Source organism: Carettochelys insculpta, chromosome 11 (assembly GCF_033958435.1).
Source record: "Carettochelys insculpta isolate YL-2023 chromosome 11, ASM3395843v1, whole genome shotgun sequence".
Classification (NCBI taxonomy): Eukaryota; Metazoa; Chordata; order Testudines; family Carettochelyidae; genus Carettochelys; species Carettochelys insculpta.
In genome coordinates, this window is record NC_134147.1 from 28,003,671 (window position 1) to 28,022,828 (window position 19,158).

A 19,158-nucleotide genomic window follows, 5' to 3' on the forward strand; every position below is an offset into this window, starting at 1 on the left:
TCTTTGTGCGGAGCTGGTTCTCCCTTCTGTGCTAAGTGGTTGGATTTCCCGCCTGTCATCTGTGGTGGGGCCTTGCTGTGTAATCCTTAGGGGATTAGCATTGCAAAGCACTGCAGAAGGAAGGGTTGAACGCAGGCAGAGTGATTGAATGAACTGGGCAGTCCCAGTGGAAGATCTGTCTATTACTTCCATCATCATGACAGCCAGTCAAAAAAGGGCATTTTGCCAGTTGGCCACTCCAGGGAAGAAAGCAAATTAAAAGGCAGAGCACACAGCAATGCGTGGAGGAGAGAGAGAGACACTTGGGTTTGCTTCCAGGCTGGCTGCATCCTGAGTCACTGTAATGCAAGGTGTGGTCTCTTGGCTTGTAGGCATCCAGCTGGAATGTTACCAGTCTAGGGGCTGTTGGTCTATTAAAGATGTCAGCATGTGCACTTGAAAACTAATTGTGACTTCTCATCCCCTGCATAAGTCTGACTCCTGAAAGGTCTGCTTCCTTTGGGCTGGAGATCTGGTACTGCAGCTATGGATGCTCTCATCTGCCATTGGAGTCTCTGCATCATGTTCTCGGCTCCCATGGAGTCCGCTTCCCTTCAATGGCATTTCAGATAGTGTGATCCAGGTAGCTAGGTTCCCAAGCAAACTCATCCTTACAGCATGCCTTGGAGGACCTTGGTGTGATTTCAGTGGCCAATAATTTGGAAGATGGCTGGAATTCTGAGGCCCTAGGCTTGGTCTTTCTGCCATCATGTTCTTGGAGTGGATAGAAGGTGTTTTCCACCCTGGAAGGAAGACTCAGGTGGAAACAGATGAGAATCCACATCGTTCAGCTTCACAGTGGGTCCTTTGGTGCCTGCTGTAGTTGGCAAGTCTTTGCGCAAACCTTTGTTTTCCACTGCTGCTTAGGGGATGGAGAGTTGGCCTCTGCAGCTCTATTGGCATCTACAACGCCTCCATCCTCCCCACTCCAAGGACAGCTGGAGCCCCTGCTGGAGACTACCCTGTCAACGCATCTTAACATGAGCTCTTGTCTGTTTTCAATACCACAGGATAGGTTGAGGCTCATGCTCATCTCCTGTAAGTGTTACACTGCCATCTGCTCCCACCCAAATGTCTGACTCAGCGCCCTTCCATTTGAGTGAGTTTGGATTCAGCTAATGATGATGATGCTAATAATCACAGTGCCAGAATGTTGCCTTGGAATTGCATTGGCGTTTCATTTCCCTGGGATCATGAGAGACAAAGCAAGGTTTGGGTGGGGCTAGCAGTCCGTAATCACAGATATTTGGAGCAGCAAGGCCTGATTATCATGGGGCAGTGCTGTTTTGCAGGAAAAGCCTGTGAAGGTATTAAGAACCTGCTTGCCAAAAGGACCTGAGTCTGCTCTCAGAGTCTGCAACTTTGTCTTTTGCCTGCACAAATTTGGAGTCTACACATTCGATCATTTTGCTGTACTGTTTTTTTTTTTTCAAAATGTCTTTAGAAGATGTCTGGAAACTGTGAGGCCCAAAGCTTGGTCTTTCTTCATGTTCCTGAAGGGGATAGAAGCTAGCTCGCTTGTTCCTGTGGGGAAATCTGTAAAGGCAGCCATCCAGGGCACAGGGCCTGGTAGATTTCTCTTCTGAGAATGGCTGAGCTGCTCCCCAGGAAAGCTCACCTCAGTACAGGTTGCTTTTACTTCAGGAAGTGATGTATGTGGGCATCCCAGGCACATCCTTGGGAGCTCCTGCCATTGAGGGCAGCACAGGAGATGCTTGAATGGCTTCCACGGAGCCTCCTGCCTCTGTGAATAAGGGAGACTGTTAAGCACAGCAGATGGGGCTAGGATAATGCAACTGCTGTTTCCCTGGACTTTGAATCCTCTTGGGTCCAATTTATGCAGCTTCCTGAATTTGCTGAGCATACCAAGTCCTGTATCTCCACTCTTGCCCTACCCAAACAGACCAGTTGGCTGTGCAGGAGTGGGTAAGACTGTTGATACATAAGCCAAGTATTCCATCTCCATAAGACCTCACTGGTTCATTTAGGCCAGTATCCTTCCTCCAGCAATGGTCAATAACTTCAGTGGCATTCTAGATTACCTGCCTCATCATGCTTCTGGCTAGCAATGAGTGCTGTCTGAGGCCATGAGGGAAGTCGCATTTTCTGTGGTTGATTCTGGGGAAGCAGAGTTCTCAGCATCAGGGCATGACCTATGGGGGCTCACCAAGCTTCTTTTCTGCTATTTCTCAACTTTTTTGGCAGAATCTGTTTTAACTAAAACCCAAATGGTTTCTTACCCTCCTGTTGTGCAGTAATCTTCCAAGCACAACTAGCCACAGAAATAAAAGTTACTGACTGTACATCCCTGAGGGAGGCACAGTCCATGAAATGTTCCCTATGGATGTGTACAGTATAGATGTGGATGTGAAATTATCACAAGTCTAAGCACTGAATGTGAACCTTTTAGCTTCTTGTGACACTGTAAACTTAAATAGAGCCATTTCAACAACTAATTGTTACTTATGGGCTACGTCTACACGTGAAGCCTACATCGAAGTAGCCTATTTCGATGTGGCGACATCGAAATAGGCTATTTCGATGAATAACGTCTACACATCCTCCAGGGCTGGCAACGTCGATGTTCAACATCGACGTTGCTCAGCACCACATCGAAATAGGTGCAGCGAGGGAACGTCTACACGCCACAGTAGCACACATCGAAATAAGGGTGCCAGGCACAGCTGCAGACAGGGTCACAGGGCGGACTCAACAGCCAGCCGCTCCCTTAAAGGGCCCCTCCCAGACACACTTGCACTAAACAGCACAAGATACACAGAGCCGACAACGAGTTGCAGACCCCGTGCATGCAGCATGAATCCCCCGCTGCAGCAGCAGCAGCCAGAAGCCCTGGGCTAAGGGCTGCTGCACACGGTGACCATAGAGCCCCGCACGGGCTGGAGAGACAGCGTCTCTCAACCCCTCAGCTGATGGCTGCCATGGAGGACCCCACAATTTCAACGTTGCGGGACGCGGATCGTCTACACAGTCCCTACTTCGACGTTGAACGTCGAAGTAGGGCGCTATTCCGATCCCCTCATGAGGTTAGCGACTTCGACGTCTCACCGCCTAACATCGAAGTTAACTTCGAAATAGCGCCCGACGCGTGTAGCCGCGACGGGCGCTATTTCGAAGTTAGTGTCTCTACTTCGAAGTAGCGTGCACGTGTAGACACAGCTATGGTGGCACGGGGGGCCAGGAGGGTTGACTGGAATAGCAGAAAGGATTCTGGGATATCAGCAGAGGCTGGCACACCTGTGGATATCCACTTTATATCCATGGTATCCACATCTGCGGATGTGAACATGGCTATTCCTGGCTCATTTTTGCAGCTGCGGAAGTAGATACAAGTTTTGTATCTAGAACTCTGCAAATATGTGGATATGTGCAGATCTCTTTTTTGCAAATGCAGATGCCAATTTTGTAGCCATGCTGAGCTTTAGATATCAGGTCATTGAGGCAAAAGAGGGTTGTTTGGAGGATCATGGAAGGGAACAGTGAGTGGTTTTGAGGGTGACAGGAGTTAAAACACAGAGAACACCTGACTTACACTATCTCAAGTGATTCAGTGTTATTTAAGTTAGAAGTTAATTTAAGGGTGAGATAGTATTGTCTACTGGACAGAGCACTGGAGCGGGCTTCAGGGGAGCTGGGTTTCGTTTCCTGCCCTACTACTTGACAGCTGGGTGACTTATCCCTTCCCCTTCCTGTGCCTCAGATACCCCAGCTGTAAAATGGGAGCGCTGATACTGACCCTTTGTAAAGCATTCTGATGAAAAGTGCTGTATAGTACTGTTACTGTGAAACAAAAGGGTCCTTGTGTTCACCTGTCAGACTGCCCACAGGTTGTTCTCAGAAGAGATCCCAGGCAGGCCTGCCCTTTTTTCCCCTCCTTGCCTCTCCCTAGTTCAGACGTGCTGTTCTGTTTCTCCTATCCCTCCATAGATATTATGCAGATATTGCTAAAATGCCGGCAATCAGTGACCAGGACATGAGTGCATACCTGGCGGAGCAGTCCCGGTTACACCTGAGCCAGTTCAACAGCATGAGTGCACTGCATGAGATCTACTCATACATCACCAAGTACAAGGATGAGGTAAGTCAGCAGGGCAGGGGCATCTTGTTTTCAAGACAGTACCTCTTCGTTCTCCCCGATTTCTGCATCCCCCTCGTGCTGCTCAGAAAAATTATCCCAGTGGAAACAGAGGGAAAAATTGCTGTTGGTGAGTGGATTCATCTCACTCCTAGATCCACATCTGGATCATAGCAGGCTGCCCAGAAAAAATGTGTAGTAAAGTAATGCCATATCTAAGGGGTGTGTGTGCGTGTGCGCGTGTGTGTGTGTGAGAGAGAGAGAGAGAGAGAGAGAGAGAGAGACGAGCAGCCAAAAGTACCAGGTGCCAATATACCATGGATCAACACCAACGGTCCCTCTACACGTTTTCATCCATGTGTGGAATAATTATTTTAAGTGCACCGAGGCATATACAAATGTGCATCACCAGTAGGAACAAAAAAGCCTAACTTTGGGTGCTCTGCTGATCAGTTGGGTGGCGTGTGAATCTCTCCTTAGCAGCTGCACAAGCACCCAGATTCCAGGGAACAGTGATTTACTTCCTCCCTGGGTGAATGTGATGCTTGTGGCAGTGACAGAAGGGGCTGAGGGCAGTGAATACAACCAAGGCCCAGTGAAAGGAGATGATAGTCAAGTTTTTCCCAGCTGCTCTCTCCACTTGTCATGTTGCTAACCCACTCTGTTTATTACAAAGATGACCAGCAGCCCTTTATTCTATTCTTACCATGTCTTGCCCCGTCAGCTCTTCTGATACCCCTCCATCCCAGCCTACAGCAGCTCCTCCAGTCCTGGGCCTTTCCTAAGCATGCGGTCTGGTAGGGGTGTTGTTTGTACCCCTATTTCCTCTGGCAAATGGCATGGGAAACTGTCCCACTCTTTTCCAACGTGAACAAAGTCAGGGTTCGAGCTCCAGTCTCTCTCACCATTTTCCCTCCCTCTGCCCATCCTGCTGTCAACGACCCCATCACGCAGTAGAACCCCATGAAAATACCCAGCTGACCTTGCTCCCAGTCCCGGGGGCATTTGGAGGGATGAGGTGACCATACCAGTAAGCCTCTTCTTGAATATTAACAAGAGTGGTTGTAAATTGAACAAGTTAACTTCATAAAGCACAATTCAGGCATACTCTGCAATACTTTATTAAAGCAATAAAATATATAACTCTTGTATATATAAAAACATAACTTACATTTTATTGTCCCAATAAAGCAGAGTGAAAACTTAGGTTTGAGTAGTGGTTTGTTTAGATAATAAAAAACCTTTGTCCCTTTCCCCTGCCCCCCCGCCTCCCCCCAGCAGTTGCTGCATTGTCTCCTGAGAGATGCAGGGACATGTCCAAGCCATGAACGAGCCCAGTAGAGGTGAGGGCTGTCAGTAGACAGGAATATTCAAGGAAGAGGGAAAAGAGGAGGACTTGTTGGCTCAATGGGATTTATATTAGGATGTGGAGCTGTTCTCTGTGAGCTCACTGGACTTGACTCTCAGCAGCAACTACCCAACGAGTTCCTTGTGAAATGGATTTGCTAGTTCTCAGTCCAGGTCTGAGCAAAAAAAGTGTCCATCTCACTGAATCCATCTGCCCCATTGGCACTGAAGGTAGAAGCCAAGGGCTCTGTGGGGGGAGAAAGAGTGAGTTCCCCTGTATGCATGAAACATGCCCCATCCCCACCCCCGAGGGAGATACTTTGCCGCTCCTCATCCTGTGCCTCAGTCAAGTCTCTGGGTCTGTTAATCCAATGCCTCTTGCCAGCACAAAATTAAACAGCTATAAAAGGTTGGTAGTAGACAATCAATAGGCTCAGAGGGGAAGCAGGGTTAGGGCCACCAAGGTGGAGTGTGAGACGAGGTGATTCTTGGAGGTTACCCCAGGATCATGCAATGATGGGCTCTGAAGAGCTTTGGTAGCCCTGCATAGCATCGCTTGGTGTCTAGGATATTTTACAGTGTATGCAATAGCCATGAATTTACTGTACAAGGTAGGACTTGGGTAATGGGTGGCACAGGAATAGGGAGGAGAGAAACGCCCAGAAAAGCACCTTCTAAGCAAGACAGAAAACCCTCAAAAACTCCGGTTTTGCTCAAGAGACTTGGACTTCAAGAGGAGGGCCTGGCTCTAAGCCCGGGTAGAGACAGACAAGGGGAGGAGAGAAGCAAGGCACCATGGAGATAGGTATGGTTTGAAACCTGGATATCTGTGGGTTTCAGTCTGCGGTATCACACCAGCACAGTGAGTCTTGCCAGTCTTAGGTATGTATGATTACAGCCTCTCCTCAGGAGATGGCATCGTGTGGAAAAGCCAAGGGTGCTGCGGGACAAGATAGATGAAGCTCGCTGGCAAAGCGGGATGGATCAGCCAGGGTTACTCTAGGTTAAGTTTTGGAGCAATAGCAGAGCTGGGTTGGGAGAGCCCAGTTTTGAGATGTCAAGTAAGAGCTGCTACAAGTTGGTGGAGCTGAGGGTGGGCTGGGTTGTAATGGATTGGCAGAGGTGTGGGAGAAACCATTTCATGACACAGTGCCTGTGTCCTCAGCCTCTGCCTGTCAGCAGCATTAAAAGTCATCTAGGCCTCAAAAATCAGCCACCAGCCAGCCACTGTGTGAGAGATGTGGACAGGAGGGGAGTGTGATATTAACAAGCTGCTCTTTGAAGATGCAGAGTGAGTAGCCATCCTGTGTTCTTGCCAGTTCACTGCAATCTGGCATCTGTTGGATGTTCCCCATAGCCCACTCTGAAAGCATCACTCGTGTGTTCTCAGCTCTCAGGAACTTCTTTTATTATTCGTAATGGGATTAATAAATCGCAGCTGTTCCCTTTGTTTGTTTTCATTCATTAAGCACAATTACATGCAGCCCGATTGCACCCTCTTTGATGCGAAATGGGAAAGAATCATTTTTCCCGTTGTTCAGTGCAGTAATATGCTGTCACTGGCTGTAAATGAAAATCATAATTAATTTTCATTTGGGTACTTGCATCTTCATAATCACTGGTCCTGGCTTCGTACAGCAGGTGACAAGCGTGTATCTCTCTTTATACTCTGCATGGACTTCTTTTTGCTATGTTGTTTCCATAAGGACAACAAGATAACAAATAATCAAATAAATAGAAGGCAGGTTGTGAATCTTTCAGCACTCTTAAAAGTCAACGATAAACTGTTCTGTTATCAAGAGAAGCACCACTGAGGTGGGAAAAGGGAACTGTGCTCAGATTCATAGTCTCCATCTGATTCTGTCCAGTTCTGATTCAGATGCCTTTAAGATGTGTGGCTTTTTGACTGCCAGATGAGTATTTTGTGGGGTTGGGTATAAGGTGCATTGGTTCCATCTAGAGGCTGGTCTGGTTAATGGAAGTGAAGTGTCTACTAAGAGCATTGAGTATATAACTGGATAAGACTATGAGCCCATCAAGTCTTGTAATTCTGCTTCCAAGTTTAACCTGTAGCTGACATGTCAGAGGAAAGCAAATAAGCTCTCTGTAACGTACCGGGATAATTGTGACATTCATAGAGGGGATCCTGGAGCAGAACTATGATGTTTGCTCTTGGGGGCTATAAGGCTGAGCCACCCTTTCTAAAGTCCAGCTTCAGGATTTGTCTTGTTGGGATGAATAAGCCCAGAGTTTGAATCAAATTGGAAATAGTCAGAAAGTTACATGCCTTCCCCAGATACCTCCTTGTGCAACATGCTTTCAGCTGTGGTCTTGGATGGTAGTTAGGGTGGCTGTTCCCTGAAGGACAAAAATTCCAAGGGCACAGTAAAAGCCCTGGAGCCCCCATCCCATAATCCAGGAACAGGTCACTAACCCAAATGAGTGGGCACATGGCGTCTGTGGAGGGATTTAGAGGGGCACTGGGGGAGCCTTTAATGACCCTCAGTGCCTTTTGTGACTACATCCCCTCAGGATGTAAGTGAATCTTGGGGAGGATTTTTTTCTCCTCATGCCATAGTATCTGAGCCAGGGTCTTATCCTGACAGCACACCTCCTGCTGTGTACCTAGCCAGGGGCTCAATCCTGCAAGTGGCTGAAGTCAAGTATTCAGTCTCATGCAGGATTGAGCCCTTAGTTGAGGTGCACAGCAGGAGGTATAATTTTGTCCTCATCTGAAAAGTCAGCGGTAGGTCACTGCCCAGGCCTGCCTAGGCCAGACTGACAGCATTACCTGCACTACCCCCAGAAGTGCTCTGAGACCCCGAGTCTCCCAGCATCCGGCAGTTACAAAGCCCCAGCGCTGCATGTTCTCCACAACATGTCCTGTGCGCTCAGTGCTGGAAACCTGCAGGGCACTGCAGTGACTTTTAATCAAAGAGGATGGATTTCCCTATTAAGGAGTTACCTGTAGGGCTTGTGATGGGCTTTTGCCTGCCTCCTAGTAAGTCTGTTAATTATACAACAGTTTGTTTCCAATTATGCAGCCAATGAAATGGTTAATCAAATCCCCTTTGATGGATGCCGTGGCATTTAATTGCAAAAAATTTGCTGTCCTGACAGACTTACTTGGGGAGACAGGATCCCTGTCAGGTGTGTTTTCAAATCAGCTGTTGGGTGTCTGGTGGCACAATGTTATCTAGTTGGGATTCAGTGCTTCAGAGTCCCAGGTGATGGATAGACAAGGCTAGACCCTCCCTTACCCCTCTTTTTTGTGTACATTGGCTCTCCCTCATCATGCCAACTTGCCTACAGCACCCAGCTTCTCCCTGCACCTTGATGAATGTCCCAGTCCATGTAAATACCAGAGGAATGTGCCCCTCCTGCCCTCTGATGTGTCCTAGCACATAAGCTTGTTCAGAGAAGGGAGATTCCAGTGGAGAAATGCCGGTTGGATGTTTCTGGTATTGCAAACGCTTCTGCTGTACAGCAGTGAGGTAGACTTCATTGAAGCTGTGATGCTCCGACAGAGCCAACTGCCTCATCTCCAGTCTGCAGAGCAGTCCTTCTAAAGAGTTGTTGCTGGAGGAAACTCAGTTAGACGAACTCTCTCTAGCCAGGGGCTTGCAGCTGAGAGGATATGAAAGGCCGGTGAGTTTGAAGAAGCGCTCCACTGCATGGCAGCTCCTTGCAGCTTCAGAAGCTGTGGGTCAGCTTTTGGAGAGCAGGCTCCTTTGAAAGGTTTCAATTGTTTCTGACCCCCCAATAGCGGCAGAACAACAGCTCATTTTAGGGTAACCCTGTCTCCTGTCCTGGGTATGCGGAGGCAGCTATGCTCATGAAAGTTACAGGCAGGGGAAATGTTACTAAGGTGGAGGGGCAAACTCCACCCAGTGCTACTGTTTTTCCTGAGGACTCAGTTCCCTTGTTCCCTGTCGTTTGTGTTTGTACCTTACCTGAAGCCTGTGCAGAACGCTGAGGAAACAGATGAGGCACTGCCTGTACTCCTAAGCCCCCTGTGTGAGCTTTTCAGGGCTGGGCCCTGTATCTTCCCATGTGTTCATACTGCGCACAGCACAACAGGGCGCCATTCCTGACAATGGCATCTGGCTGCTACTGCTGCACAAATACCAACACAGGGCTTGGTGCTGATTCCCTTTGAGATTCGGGTGACTGAGCCAGTTCTCAGCCCGATTGATTCAGTTGATCCAGCTGCTGGGCCAGCCCACGTCAGTCCTGACCAGTCTCACAGCGAATGCTTAAATGCTTGTTTTACACTGAAATTTTACATTGGCATAAACCATATATGTCTACCAAGAAAACCTGCAGTGTAGACACAGCTGTGTCAATGGAAGAAGGCTTCCCTCCACATAGTTAATTTCACTGACCCTTCTGTCAGGGTCGCCTGTGTCTGCACTGAGGGGCTATCCTGGCATTGTGGTGCCAGGAGATGTCTGTAGTATAGATGTACCTTGAGGCCAGGTTCTGACCTTGGAAACACTGCTGAAAATCCAGAGCTGCTCCGTGTCTACAGCTGAGTTCCTCCAGGTTCCCATGGAATCACTGAAGCTGAACCCAAGTCTTTTGGGAATTCCATTTGGTGGCTGCGACATGACAACAGAGGCTCTATTCATCTGATTGAATTGGGACGTTAAATAAAACAATCCCCCAGCAGGCAGAGCAGCGATGTCTGTGCTGGCTAGCATTCTTCTACTCAACCCCCAGCTCAACAATGTTGTACCTTCCTCCTTAGGAATAAAATCAAATACATCAGCCAGAACCCAGGGTTATAAATAGATACGTAGAGAAGGCAAGATTCTCAGGCGTGACTAGTGCCTGTAGCTGTCTGGTTAAGACACTTCAAGGGACTTTGTTTTCAAAATGTGCTGTGCGTCTGCCCTCGGAAGATTGAGCCTCTCAACAGTGCCCTAATAAGGCACCCACAATCAGCTAGCAACTTTTGAAAATCGTGGTCAGAGTTGTTAGCCCCAGTGGGCCTTGGTACATGATGCAGCCAGAATTGGTCCATGCAGGTATTTTCTAGTGGTTTGTGTAGTCTAGTTCAGGCCCACCAATGGGGGGAGCAGTGAGGGACAAAGAGGGCAGCTGCCCTGAGGTGTGGCCATCCGAAAAGGCCCAGAGCTCTCACAAGGGCAGTAGCAAACGGAACCGCGAGCCTGCAGCTCTGAGGGCTGCCAGCGGGGAGGCCCAATCTGCCCACGGCCATGTCCCTTCTGGAAGCGTAGAGATCCCCTCCCCACCCTATCTCGCACAGGGGCCGGGCAATTCTGTTGGCCCCCCCGGTCTAGCTTGACTAGACTCCTCAGATGGGGCTTCCGTCACATTCCTTAGGCGGCTCTTTCCCTGGGGGGCGGGGCGTGTCACCCTCAGGAAGCTGTTCTTGATGAGCATGACTCAGTTTTCCTTTTCTTCATTTCCGCCTGGGCACGAGCTCATGGGAAATAGTTTTTCCCCATCCCTGGGCTTCACACACCTCCCATGCATTTTAAATGTGCTTTTTGCCTTAGCCGTCACTTAGCCCACCGACTCTCAACCTTTCCGGTCTACTGTAGCCCTGTCAGGAATCGGATTTGTCGTGCCTACCCCCAAGCATGACCCTACTTAAAACTACTTGCTTACAAAGTCAGACGTAACGTTACAAGAGCTTCACAATACTCTTCATGAGACAGTGGTGAGTCCCTCCTTTTAACGATACCATTATAAAATAAATTGTAACCCCCTCCTCCAGGTGGAGCAACCCTGACAGAATAGCTAGAGCAGGGGTCAGCATCCCCCAGTGTGAGTGCCAAGCGTGGCATGTGAGCTGATTTTCATTGGCACGCAAGGCGGGAGCTCTGCCCCACCCACCTCCCCCATGCAGCCGGGGGCTTGCTCAAAGCCTGTGGATTAACAAAAGACCAGTTCATGCTCCCAACCACCACCTACACGGTAATGCTCGGCATCTCAATTTATTGTCCAGCGACTCCTTTGTAAGTAGGACTATTAGTGACTTTAAAAAGTATCACCAGCATTTGGACGTACACAGAGGTCAAATATCAGCACTCTGCCTCAGAAAGGTTTCGGACCCCACGTTAGAGCAATACAAAGGGGTTGCTGTCTGCATGAGATTTTAATTTGCACTCACTATGCTGGTGCTTTTCATGTAGTCTCTTGTAAAACCAGGGAAGGATCCAGATGAGTTGCTGTACCCTTGGAAGACCTCTGCATAGCCCTGTTTGAGAGCCACTAGCACAGCCCATATTTAGCTATTTTGATACTTTGTACTAAGTCAGTCTTCTCTCCCACCTCAGATCAGATTTTTATTGCTTTTATCTGAAATCCCATTTTTGCCCTATCTTCCTGGTCAGGCAGGGCTCAGGAGCAAATGCAGCAAGTAGTTTTGCCTTGCCTCCTAGTGAGGGGCTGACAGGTCTCTCCTGGAAGATGTGGTGGCATTGGTGGTCCTCAGAAGTGAAAAAAAGACCCCAAAAGTGACTTGAGTAAAAGTATATTGGTGGGGGAGGAGGTGTACTTAAGTGCAAGTCACTGGGGCCCCACTGGAAAACTACTTGAGTAAAAGTGCACACCAAACACACACATCACATCTTTATTTTACTCGAGTACCCAGAAGTGAACGCAGCTGCACTTGTACTCAAGTAACTTTTGGGGTACTTTTCCTACCTCTTGTGGCCCTGCATTCCTTTCCCATCTCCTTTGAGTTTGCAGGTAACAACCAGCTTTGCTCATCCATTCTCCTTTTTTCTCCCACCAGATTTTAGCTGCTTTAGAGAAGGATGAACAGGCTCGGAGGCAACGGCTGAGGAGTAAGCTGGAACAGGCAATTGACACAATGGCCCTAAGCAGCTGAAAAGGCCATGGCAGCCCTGACAACTTTCTAGCAGTGGATACAATGAGAGGGCCAGCAAATGGCGGCAGCAGCAGAGTACTTTGGGTCCAGAGCCAAATGGACATGTGGAGCCCACCGCGTCTCGAAACTCTGAACACAAACGAACAAGGAAACCTACCACCGTATCAAACCCAATCTCATCAGACCTATCCAGAGACCTTGCTCAAGGGACGGTGTGGGCAGGAGCGCAGAGGAGCCGAGAAGAATGGCGAGGAGCTTGCAGCACACCCAGCACAGCTGCTGCGCCTGAGGGCACGTCCCAGATCCAGCCATAACGGCTGGCGAGTCGGGGACTGCACTGACTTCTAGGGCAACACGTCTGATGTTGTTATTTTTAGCGCAGGGAGGGTGGGCGTGGCTTTTTCTGTACTTGACTCACGACCCCGTCCTCCCGTCCTGCTTCCGAGCTCTCCACCCCTTCCCTTCCCCTTCGTCTCTCTCTCTTCTCCTCCCCACCTGCCCCATCTCTCTCTGGCCTTCTGCCATTAGTGTTAACTGCTATATTTGCACAATTTATAAGAGAGAAACAAAACATTTTAATTTAAATCAAAGAAGTTGAACACAAGGGGAGAAAGGCAGGAAGGTTATACATTTTGCAACAAATTGATGAAAAAACCAGGGGTTGGTAAAAAATAAATTGAAGGACTGATTCTGGTAGAAGGGAGGGTGAAGGTGAGCGGGGAGTGGGAGACCAGTCCTGTAACCTGGATATATTACACATTATTTGTCCTGTGCCACATTTAGTGCAAAAAGGCAGAGCAGATATTTTTGGTCACTGAATCAGCTCTAACTCAGATGCTGCTTAAGCGGTCTCTGAAGTTCACAGTCCAAGAGGAGGAAGAACAGAGAGAGGAGAAGCAGTTTGAGGTGTTTTCCCAGGGCTGTGAATTGTGGGCCAGGGCTGAGAACGTGACAGGGGAGTGGCATGGTGTCAGCGCTGGCCTTGGTTTTATTTGCATGGTGCTATTGCTGCGTGGGGCAGGACAACACCCATGAAGAAGGAGAAGCCTTGAGATCTTTATAGCCAAAGCTTGTGCTCCAGCCCCTCTTGTGAAAGAGGAGTTTCCCGCCAGCATTTCCTGGTGATGCTCTGTGCTGTGAGGACCATGGAGAAGCCATCATGGACCTTTCAAGTTAGGAAGGCATTGAAAACAGACCTTCCCAATGAGTATCTCCATGATTCCAAGTGCAGGTAGATGAGAGGGGTGGGGAGGTTAGTGTTCTGGAAGCTTGAGCTCCTGCGATAGCCAAGTGGGCGAAGGGCTCTCAGACCCGGATGGGTAGAACAAAGGGAGTGTCAGCAAAGGGTGTTAACACCCTACCCATCTTTCACTCTCTTGAGAGTGTTTCCTTCTGACACCCCCCAGCAGTCTGAGGTGCTGAGCGTCTCAGAGCATTTGCTGCTTTTGGTTTCCTTTGAAGAAACCCTAACAAAGCCACCGGGGGCAGCTGGCTTGCCCTGCAGCCAGCCTCAAGGGTCTCCCAGCACCACCAGGCAGGCCCCCCTCATTTAAAGCAGTTGGAGGCAGTAGCCAAGCACACCCTTTTCTTTAGCAAAGACTGAGAGGTGAGGTGCGGGGAAATAGTTTACATCATTATTTCACTGCAGAAATCTTTGGCAGACCCATGAAGGCTTTACTCTCTAGCGGCACTTGTTCCTGAGCAGCCACATGGGCCAGAGGGACATGCAGGATGTAAGCTTGGATGGAAGGAGAAGGTCCTGACTGGGGTGTGCGCAGTTAAGGGCTCAGAGGGAAAACATTGAGTGGTGATTTCTGTTGCTCTCCGAATCTGAATTCCCTGGCTCAGCTCCCTGCTGTGTGTATGCTGTCAGGAGCAGTGGTCAAAAGAGGTCGGGGAGGGCTCTGAACATTGAGCTGTTTGATGAGCTTGCCATACCCTGATTCAACAAAACCGGGGCCGACCCTACTCACTCTCTTTTCTCATGCTGTCCCTAAGCCCCAGAAGCAAGGGTGTGTGGGTGGGGTGTCTGTGCCCAGCTCGTCCAGGGCGGTGCTGGTTATCCAGACAGTTCAATGCTCAGGTGCAAGCTAAAAGGCGCAATAGAAAACCCTATGATGGGTGATGGGGAGAGAGCAAGGGGTGGGAGAGGTGGGCAGGAGGGACTGGAGGATTTCTGCTGTGGCTGTGCTGGGTTTTGGTGACACTACATGTAGCTCATATTTCTGATGTGTGTGTGCACATACAACCACCCAGCCCCTGTACATTTCCCGCCCCCCCCACACCATGTCCCTTGCGTGGGATCACTCAGCCGTGGTTGGAAAGGGCCCTGGAATTCCATAGGGCTGATTTCCAGCCCTGTCTCTGAGGAGCGAGTGTTTTACAAAGCACCTAAGAATACTCATTGCAGCCTATGCAAGCCAGCCGAGCGCTAGGTGAGGAGCCAAATACGACTTGGCCTGCTCCACGGACCTCAGATACCAGACCCATGCTGGTATCTCACTGGGTTTCTGCATAGAATGTACTGTCCCCTTACCTTCCTCTTTCTTCCCCCCGCTCTCCCCCCTCATCTCTCTGGGCAATTGGTACAGCCTCTGATTTCACTGGAAACCCAGGGATCCATCCCCTTTGGAAGCCTCTGCTTGACACATCAGATCCTCATGGCTGTATTATTTGGAGAAACCAAGGTGCCGAGCCACTGCCCAGACTCCATGCAGGTGACCAAAACCTTCCATAAACTTAAGTTTTCTTCTGCATACTGCGAATCTATATTGCTGCCTGGGCCAAGGAGGGGCCCACACCATGCCAGAAGTGGGTTACTGAAAATTTACAAAACACCGGCTCGGTTTCTATCCATTCCCTTAGATTGCGAGTAAGGGGCGGAGGGGGAAAAATAATGAAGTTTTTAATTAAAAAATAGTGTGTGTATATATCTATCTATATATATATATATATATATATGTGGTTACAATCTAATTCTTGTGCCCCAGTGGGGTACTGTACAGCTAACTGAAGGAGAAACCAACCAATATTAAATAGATTTACACAGCCAGTGGAAAATACCAAATGATCTGGAAGAAATTTCCAAGCATTTCTCGTCAAGCAGAACAATCTTTTGAAGCCTGCACATCTCTAATTCCATTGTAATTTTGTTTTTTGAATTAAAGAAGAGGAGAAGGAGATGATTTTAAAAAATAGAACAAAAAAAAAAATCCTGAAAACCCCAATAAATAAATACCCAACCCAACCTGAGCCATCTCCGGAGTTGTGGGACCTGTGGGTTGTTGCATGACTGTGCTAGATTTTAGTCTGAGTTGATCTTTTTAAGGAACAAAAACAAAAATCTACAAGTGTGGAATACTAGAGGTTTGTTTAGACCTTTTCTTTTAAATTTTGGAATTAATTTGTCACTTTCTCATCAAAGGCAAGAAATTAATTTGACTTCAGTGGTTTACTTCTCAAAATGGTACTCAACGATCCTTAAAGGACAGCTATGAATGTGCCTGTGGGCCCCTGAAAGAGGACCACAGCTGTTTTGCTTGCTCTCTTGGGACCTCCTGCTGCAGTTGTGAGCAGGAAGGAATCCTCAAGCAAAACTCAGCTCTGAGTCATGCGACAGTGCCTGGTGATTACTTTCAAAAATGAAGGCCAGCTCCTCACCTGGTGCAAAGGGGCAGCGTTTCATTGACATTGGTGTTTTTTAGAGAGGTGAGGGTCATGTTGACTTAAAGTTTGCTCTTGTTGTATAGCACTGGTTGAAGCATGTTGAAGGCCAGTGCCACCAATCTAGCTAGGAATTTCATACTCATCACCATAGTATCTTGGCCATAACACTCCATGTTACTAGGGAGGCCATTTCTGGTGAGGCTGCTTTGTTACCTTCAACCCAAGACTGCCACAAATCAGTACCCAGTTGTTTTTACATCCTCCAGCTACAGCAAATCAGAGAGGATGTTCATGTAGAAAATGTCTAGGTTGTAGTTACATTGAACAAGGTTTTTAATTATGTGGAAGATACATATGGGTGTGAGCCCCGAAGTTCAGGTTCAGCTCCAAAATTTCCCTGTGCTGAGGGCGTTCTGGACTTGGGTTTTGGTTCAGCCATGCTGGTGAGAGGACTAGTGAACTCTCAGTTCAGATCTGCATCTAAAGTTGGGAGGCAGGCCTGTCTCAGTGAGAGAAGGATGCCTTCAGCCTAGGCAAGCAGGAGGGTACAGCTCAGCTTGCCTGCACGTCTGCCTGACCTCTCAGCCTTTGGGAGGAAGCTCTGTCTTTTATTGAGCACCAGGGGCTTAGCTGCTACCTGCATTTCTTCTTTCCTGTCAATCTGGCTGAGTCATTTGTCTCTCCACACCCATCCTTGTGCTGAGAAATTGTGAGGCCATCATCCCTCAATAATGGTCTCTATGAATCAGGCAGGAAGAGCCAGCTGAGAAGGAGGGGAGTCAGGACTGCTGTGTGTGGGTTTTAAAGCCCAAACTGGTGTGTAACAATATTGGTACCTTTATAGCTCAACTGCCATGAGCACATCTGGCATGTGATGGAGCCTAGGATTCCACTTACGGCTTTAACACTGATCCTGGGAATAGGCACAGCTTCCAGGGCAGAGAAGCCTTCTCTGTCCTTCCCCTACCCCACTCATCTCCTTAGTGCGGCTTTTCCAGGAAATGTTTTGAAAGTGTCACTGTCTTCCACCAAAGACCCAGCGCAACCCATTCCCGTCTTGGAGACTGGTCCAGTTGCTGCCAGGCCTATGTGTTGGGGATGACAGACAGACATTCCATGACTTAGAGAGATTCTTAAGAGAGGGACCCCCCCTTTTTAACATACTCTCTACTTTTGCTAAGTTTTCAGGTGCTACTTGTAGCCTTACACCCCTAATGCTCATTGTGCTTAGTCATGCTGGCTTCTGCCTGATGCCTCAGATACCTCTTCCTGCTGCCAGACCTGGGATTTTCATGTGCTCTGCAAACAGGAGCCGTGGGAATGGGACAGAACCACCAAAGTGGAGACCTGTTGACTTTGGCTGTGTATATTCTTCCAAAACATGCTGCTGGGAATGAAGTGGGGAGAGAAACGCCAGAGCTCATGCCTGCTCGTTTTCTCTCAGTGCTGAAATTCCCTTTGCTCAGACCATAAGGTTGATAGCCAATGCTGCCTCCAGCCTCTGAGGCCTTGGGCTTTGGGCGGCTCTTGCTTTGCCTGATGCTGGTGTCATGGGGAATAGACCACAGGGATCAATCCTGCCTTGATCCAGTGTGGAAATGACCCTGTGACTGTTTCCAGCTCTGTTGTCTTCTAACTGGGGCAATATTCGCCTGCTTCCTTGTGGTTCCATTTTAAATTTAACATGCAGCCAAGCTGTGGACGTGTCATTTGCCCTTCTATCAAAAATGAACCCACTGCCCACTCAGCCACTGGCCAGGTCATGGGAGCAAACTGGTCTTGCTCCATGGGAGCTAAGCAAAGCAGTGTTCTCTTGGAAGGCATCGCAGTGCACAATTAGCTGTCCTCTAAGAAAGTGAGGGGAAAACCAACAACAAAGAGCAGAGACCTTTAATAGTAACATACAAAGTCCTGAAAACTTTCTGTGATTGTTTCAGACTTGAAGCAACTGTGCCAGTGTGGCTGGTCGACACCCTTCGACCGTGTAAATATCCTGCTATTTCCTATTTTAATGTCTTCAGATTTAGTACTTGTAAATAAACACGCGCATCAAGGAGAGATTAAACATTTTTGCTAAATAATGTGATTTGTGTGGGTTTTTTCATGGCAAGGGGAGGGGTGGGATCCAGGACTGGCAATACCTCCTCTTCCTTAGGATGCCTTCCATCTTGCAACCATGATCAGCTGAGCATGGAACCCAGAACTCTGGCTCCTAGCCCTCTGTTCTAACAATGACCTGCGCGTCCTCCACCATGAACCACCACACTCCTTTGCCTTCAAGCTAATTGATGGGCACATGGGAGGATCTGTACCTGCCCCACTGCTCCCTGAACTTGGGGGTCTGGAGGGAGAGAAGTTGCTTGTCCCTAGCCATGTTTAATACACCCATTGCGTTGGTATCCTAGATGCCAGGAAGGGATTAGTCTGCAACCCACCTCAGCCCTGATCTTCAGTAATGCAAGTTCCTGGGAGAAGAGGGTCTCCCTGAATCCCCAAGCAAAGAGCTGTGGTGCAGGAGGGAACTGTGGCTCAAAGGGCTTGGGGCCAGCCCAGGGTCAATCCCTTTAAAAAAATTAAAAAAGGGTCCAGGCAGAGATGAAGGCTCCTGGCTGCCTGTGCCACTTCACCAGGGGAATGGCTCTGGTTCTAGGATGAAATGGCGGATGGGCTTGTCCCTTCTTCACAGCCCGCCATGCTGCAGCAGGGAGAGCCCGGAGGAAATGGGGCTTGAGACAAGCTGTAACTGGTGGTGGTACAACAGATTGGGGCGCAGGTCTGTGCTGGAGAAATGAGAGGTGACGGCAGTGACTTGTACGATGCATTGGGCAGACCAGGCCTCTCATTCTGGACTTGCCCCACCCCCTTCTAGTCCAGTGCTGGATGGATCCACCCAGATGTGCAGCTGCATTTCTAGCATGGCTCACAGCGCTATGTGATTCTTGTCCTGGCCCCTCTCCCGCCCCGCCAGCCTTCCAGGGCCTTATCGTTGCTGGAAGTGTGACTATGCCATCGGCTCAAGCCACACAAATCAAGACACCTTCCATCGCTCTCCTGAAGAGCACAGTCTTCTAGAAGTAGTGGAAGCCTGCGATTGCTCCACTCACGCCCTCTCCATGGGTAGGTATTTGGCTCTCTGTGGCCTGTCCAG

At 48.9% G+C, this 19,158-nt stretch overlaps 1 protein-coding gene across 5 annotated transcripts in view; it reads left to right on the forward strand.

Annotated features, from left to right (window-relative positions):
* The window catches only part of PLXNA1 (plexin A1), a 280,654-nt gene extending 262,563 nt beyond the window's left edge, over window positions 1–18,091 (forward strand). For all 5 annotated transcript variants that reach the window (XM_075005959.1, XM_075005960.1, XM_075005961.1 and 2 more), the window contains 2 exons: window positions 3,985–4,135; window positions 12,249–18,091. In XM_075005959.1, the coding sequence (XP_074862060.1) occupies window positions 3,985–4,135; window positions 12,249–12,344 (247 nt within the window). In that variant the 3' untranslated portion in view covers window positions 12,345–18,091. The remainder of the gene's footprint in view (window positions 1–3,984; window positions 4,136–12,248) is intronic.
* The last annotated feature ends 1,067 nt before the right edge of the window (window positions 18,092–19,158 follow it).